At 38.9% G+C, this 6,000-nt stretch overlaps 1 protein-coding gene across 1 annotated transcript in view; it reads left to right on the top strand.

The window, feature by feature from the left end:
- LOC108802994 (androgen-dependent TFPI-regulating protein-like) overlaps positions 1-6,000 on the top strand; it is a 29,086-nt gene that overhangs the window by 5,825 nt on the left and 17,261 nt on the right. The window contains exons 2-3 of the mRNA XM_018574845.1: positions 89-223; positions 3,471-3,572. Of these exons, the coding sequence (XP_018430347.1) occupies positions 89-223; positions 3,471-3,572 (237 nt within the window). The remainder of the gene's footprint in view (positions 1-88; positions 224-3,470; positions 3,573-6,000) is intronic.

Here is a 6,000-nt window from a genome sequence, read left to right as displayed (position 1 = left end):
TAATAAATGAATTAGTTATAATCAGTAGGATTATGACAAAATTGCCTTCAGGTTTTGCAATCTTATGTAATATATTTGTATTTCTTAGGTTTTGCAGACACTGTTTTATGCTGTCTCCTTTTTGACGGATCTCCTGCTTCCAATAAGGGGAATTAAATTAGTAAAGTTCGTCATCTATTGCAGAGACCTTCTCTTCTCTGTTCTGGCTTTCCCAGCATCAACTGTAAGTTTAAATCTTATAAAGTGTAAAGTGTTCTCCTGGTGGGATTAGCATCAGTGTCAATCAAAATGCAGTCAACTGAGCTTGTGTATTGATATCTTAATTTGTCTTATCGGTCAAAATCAATAAGAAAAGTTACTGCTGAGATTTCTTTCCTCATAACAGGATTGATGGAAGATTGATTTGTGGCAAACACATGGTAAACCGGCCACAGACTGCATAGCAGTGCGTGTAGCTCTGGTCCTAAGTCAACTCAATTCATCAACTGAAAGTACATTTACCTGGAGGCACCTGCATACAGTCTAGGGGCCAGTTTACTATCATGGAAGATTCCATAAGGCTTGCTTCAAAGATATAGTTTGTATATTCTGATAAAATGTCCAAAAGACAACTATGCTGTTTTACAGCCTTTGTATTCAATTATTTATCTAGTCTTTCCGAATAGAATATTTTTTTAGTCAACAGGAAGTGGTTATGACAATGATTTGCAAGTACCTTGAGACAAGATATTTTGCTCACCATAGGCAGGCATCTTTCTTGATTAAACCTAGCTCTGCTTTCACACATATTGAAGCATTGAATTTTTAAAAAGTAATTTAAATTATTTATATCTCTCCAGTGCCCCCACCTATCCACAGAAATGGGCACCATTCATCAATACCAAGCCAACAGGAAAATGCACTATTGCCAATAGCAACCATGAAAAATCCTTGTTTAATTTCAAACTTGGATGGCAGGCGTGATAGTGAAAGCTGATTAATAGGTGTTGGAAGTTTTCCTGTTAGCAGACTGTTTTACATAAACTCCATTATTTGGCCACCTAATAAACATAGACTTGTATCTTAGGGGTCTATTCACGAAGCTGCCGAGGGCAGCCGAGTGAATGACCGATCTGAAGTGAAGTGAGCCGAACACTGTTTGGCTATTTTAGATATATAGATACAGATATATGTTTTGTGTGTGTTTATATATACAGTATTTAACTTTTTGTTATCCATTATCCATTTATATATATAACACACATATACAGGCGCAAAACAAACTGTAATTTGCCTACCATATTCACATATGCAATGATTATTAGTATTAATTTATGGACCTTCAGCATAATCTGTAGAGCTTTACAAAATAAAGGATCATTTACTTCATAGATTGTGGTAGAAGAGCTTCAATTACCAAACCATAGTTACACTCAAACATTATTATTATGCAGGATTTATATAGCGCCAACAGTTTGCGCAGCGCTTATGTAGCTGACATGTTTTAGCCACCACCACACATGCCTTCTCCAATATGCTGCCCAATGCACCCATCCATGGGTGATAGTATTGCAATAGTATTGGCCATGGCTACTTTACATTATCAGGGTTATTCACTAAAGGGTGAAGAGTTTGGAGAAGGCAGGAGAAGTGAGCAATCTAGGACAATATAGCTGATTGGGAAAAATTCTCCAATTCAGCTCACTTTCCAGTTCAGCTATGTTGTCGTAGAATCTTGTTCACTTCTCCTGCCTTCTCCAAACTCTTCACCCTTTTCTGAATAACCCTGTATATCTGCCTTGGGTCCCATTCATGCTTTTCATGTAATTACAGGAATTTAGGATGCATTTTGTATGCCGTATTATTCCTCCCTATAGAAGATGCATTTGCTGAGAAGCTGAAATATAACACAACATTTTACTTTTTAAAATATAAACCAAACCTCTGATAAGCTCTGGCCATAAGTAAACTGTCAGTGTCCACGTTTCTACAAGTGCACAGAGAATTGTTAGAACATCTTTTAAATATAACTGTCAATGTTAAAGCTGTCGGCGTTTGTCACTTGGAATTTTTTATGTAGGACTTTTATTGTCAGTTTATCTGTAATTAATTCTATCTATGCCAGGTTACATTTTTGGTAAGTTAGTATTAATTTCAGTGCAAGTTTCTCAGTGTCAATGTAAGGCTATATAAAGATTTATAAATAAAAGAATGTGTGTGATTCCATGGATGTGGAATCTTTGTACAGTAACATCCCCCATAAAAATGGTACTGAGGCCTGCACCAAATTCCTTTCCTCCCATAATGTCAGACATAATTATGATAGTGAAACCATTACCAAACTCATTGAATTTATACTGACACACAACTACTTCAATTTCAATGACAACATCTATTTACAAATGACAGGGACTGCTATGGGCACAAAAATGTCACCACAATATGCCAATCTCTTCTTGGCTGACCTAGAATACAGATTCCTAGCCACTCACCCTCACAAACCATTCAAAGATTATCGTTATATTGATGATATTTTCGTAACATGGACAGAAGGAGAAGAAAGCCTTTTAAACTTCCATGAATCATTCAATGCATTCCATCCATCCATCAAACTCAAAATGAATTTCTCAGTACACAGTGTGTTTTTTCTGGATTGTGCCATAACAGTCGGCAATGGCTCACTCAGTTCTTCTGTGTACAGAAAACCCACAGACAGGTACAGCTACCTCCATAATTCCAGCTTCCATCCTAATCACACTAAACAGGGTGTCATCTACAGCCAAGCTATTTGCTCTGAAAAGACTATTTGTAAAAAAATTAATTCTGCCCTAAGAACACCACGGGAAAGACTGCTACAGTACAAAGAGAAGAAAAACCCAACCAGGACCCCTCTTGTAGTTACCTACAACCCCACTCTAGAGGTAATACGCAAAATCATCAAAGACCTACAGACAGTACTCTCAGAAGACCCCATAATTAAAGAAATATTCCCTTGAGAGAGAGAGAGAGAGAGAGAGAGAGAGAGAGAGAGTATTTTTAATTATTTCTAAATATTATTAAAACATATTTGTGGACTAAGGCTTACCATAAAATATAATGATATGAAAGGTCACCTCAGTAATGCTAAACATGTATTGACAAACATAGAAACACAAGAACTATGGCTTCATACATTTATAATAACATAAAACTCTGTGGTATTTGATAATACACTGATGTTTCGCAGATGCAGTTCACAGTACCATATATCTTTAGCTGAGCCTAATCCGACATTGATTCTGGCAAACTCATGTTCTTGAGGCTGTAATAGCACTGTAATTGCACAGGAGCAATCAATAATTGTGCACTGACTCTTTATTAATTTTTAGCCCAATATGTGACATTGAATAACACTCACTTTTGCCCATTTTCAAAGCTCATAAATTGTTTCATATTGTGAAAGCTGAGAGTATTAACTGTCGGTCTCACCCTGTATTCTCTTTTGATTGCAGTTTGTGTTTTTATCCTTCTGGGCGTTGTATACATATGACAGGCAGTTGGTCTACCCTGAGGGTCTGGATAAAGTCATTCCACTATGGCTGAACCACGCTGTGGTAAGTTAGTTGAAAGCTGGAAGAAAGCTTTGCAGCATGCAATTGTTTTATCCCATTCCCTACCAGGGAAATCTTACATTGAATCACAGTGGAATGAGTAGATGTTCAACTAATGCTCTATAATGTAAGGAGTTAGGGCTAGTCACAGAAAACCAGGTACTTGTTCTTGCAGTGGCATTTTTCGCTTTTAAGGCATTCAACTGTCTAGGGTTGTCAGTGGTAAACATATGATACTACACATATACATTTCGTAATGATTTCTTATTATTGGTAAAATTACAAAACTGTTCTACAAAGACTAGATAAGCTTAAGAATACCAAAACCCAAAAGCAAAAATTCAATATTGCAGCTTTCCAATTCTTCAGTGTGGGGTCTACATTAGTTTTATTTTGTTCATTTTTCCCCCCTTTATTTTCACCTAGTGATTCAGTCAGTAACACACTTCCTGTCTTAGGGTGACTCCATCCTTTGCAGCAATAGAGCCAACCTTGAACAGCAGCCTTGTCACCATGTAGAGAGGTTAGTATTAGATGGACTAGTAGATTTATATGGACTACACTAACAAAATAAATCTGAACTCCAGCTAACTATTTTAACAAACGTCTTTAACGCAGGCTCATACAAAGCTCTACCTCTCTATCTATATTCTGTGTGCAGAAAAGCATATGTAATGGAATCGTTTCAGTTTAAACAGTGATTGTACTGAGGTTATATCTGCTTGGCTTCCACTGATTGGACTGTATGTATATTTTGTAGGCACAAGAACTGTAGCATATGTGTAGTGTGCATATAGTTAACTATGCCCCTCCCACTGTCTCCACAGTGTGGTCGCCAACAGTGCATGTGTGCATTGGAGCAGCATTGGACTTAAAGGAGAACTTTGAGGTGAGTGAAAATCACTCAGCCTCATAGTTCGAGCCGACGTGTGACAATGAAATCGTCACACGTCGACTCAATAGATCGGGAAGTGAGCGAACACATAACGTCACATGCTTACTTCTCGATCATCTCCCTGCAGAGAGCCGTGACTGTCACTCACGGCTCCCTACAGGATTCCTCACTCCCCGCTCCATACTCCAGCGCTGACTGGAGGAACGGAAGGGGAGGGGGTGGGTACAGCTGGCTCTGCCTCTAGATAGGCAGAGCTAGCTGTCACTCACGCAGCTGGGTGGATCTCTACAGTAATGTCGGGATTCGTCCCGGCTGTGGCGGTCTCAGTATACCACGAGCTGTAGCGGTTTGGGTCACGGGAGGACGCTAGTTTATGTCCTCCCGTGACCCTTAAGAGAACTATGGGGAAAAACACTTAACCCACAGTTCTCTTTGAAGAACAGCTGTGGGGACAGGAAGTAAGCTGAAATCTCTTTAATGGGGAATTGGCAAACAAAAAAAACCTGAAAGAGAATTACCTATTCCCTACTTTATCCAAAACTGAAAAAATATGTTGGCTTTACATACACTTTAAATAAGCCAATAAAGGATGTTACTTAAGCTCCAAATTTTCTGCATGGATCAATGGATAACACAGTACAACAATCTTGTATTTCAGGAAAGAATGAAACTCTTTTCTCACATGGGGAAGCTGTTGAAAGATTTAGATCCCTCAGGGGAGTTACCTTCCACATGAGTACAGAGAACTATTTGAAGTCTTAGTCTCTAGTGATATGCCATGTGAGGTAGATTTGTTGCTAGGAGATATGCTAGGAGATATGGTATCATATATATTCAAAGAAGTGATAGGTATCTATAGCAGTTCCTCCTCTAAGTTTCTTTCAGGAGTGCAGGTCACGGTTCAGTGCTTAGTATTCAAACAGTACTCTGCTATCCTGTACAATTAGCTGAAAGCTGTTCCCCTCTGTATGCAGACATAAAATAGATCTCCAGGAAAGGACTGCAGTAAATAATGCTACAAAATTGTTGTATTCACATAATATAGCAATTAGCAAAACTCCATCAGCCCATTACTACTTTTAAATTACCACATATTGCTCAAAGAAAACCAGACCCTTCAATGGACTTAGCACCATCCTAAAGTCCAACAACTTAATAATCCTTTATAAATGTTCCCCAGGTGTGGTTAAAAAAATAAAACAAGAACTGTCACCTTCAGTATTTATTTTTGGACAAAGGGTTTTCTTAGTCTGATGCATGCAGGAGTTTGTGAGCATGCAGTACCCCCTGGCAGAACACACCAAATATCATCCTGCACCAGAGGGCCTACTGCCCTACTGCAGCACAAGGTCAAAGAGGTTGGGTCACCTCTTCCCGTAGCTAGGGCACTCATTGCCATATTGCAACCTCTGAGCCTCTCTGGTTATGCACGACCATGCAGCCCAAAACAACAGTAACCTCCACGGACCTTGGGTGGCTTACCTAGTTCACCCGTATCTGATTTCAGGACAGTGTGGGAATCCTCTATGCCCTGTC

This window comes from Nanorana parkeri, unplaced genomic scaffold, assembly GCF_000935625.1.
Source record: "Nanorana parkeri isolate BGI_ZX_2015 unplaced genomic scaffold, ASM93562v1 scaffold3281, whole genome shotgun sequence".
In the NCBI taxonomy this organism is placed as follows: Eukaryota; Metazoa; Chordata; class Amphibia; order Anura; family Dicroglossidae; genus Nanorana; species Nanorana parkeri.
This window is presented reverse-complemented; position numbering and strand designations above follow the sequence as displayed.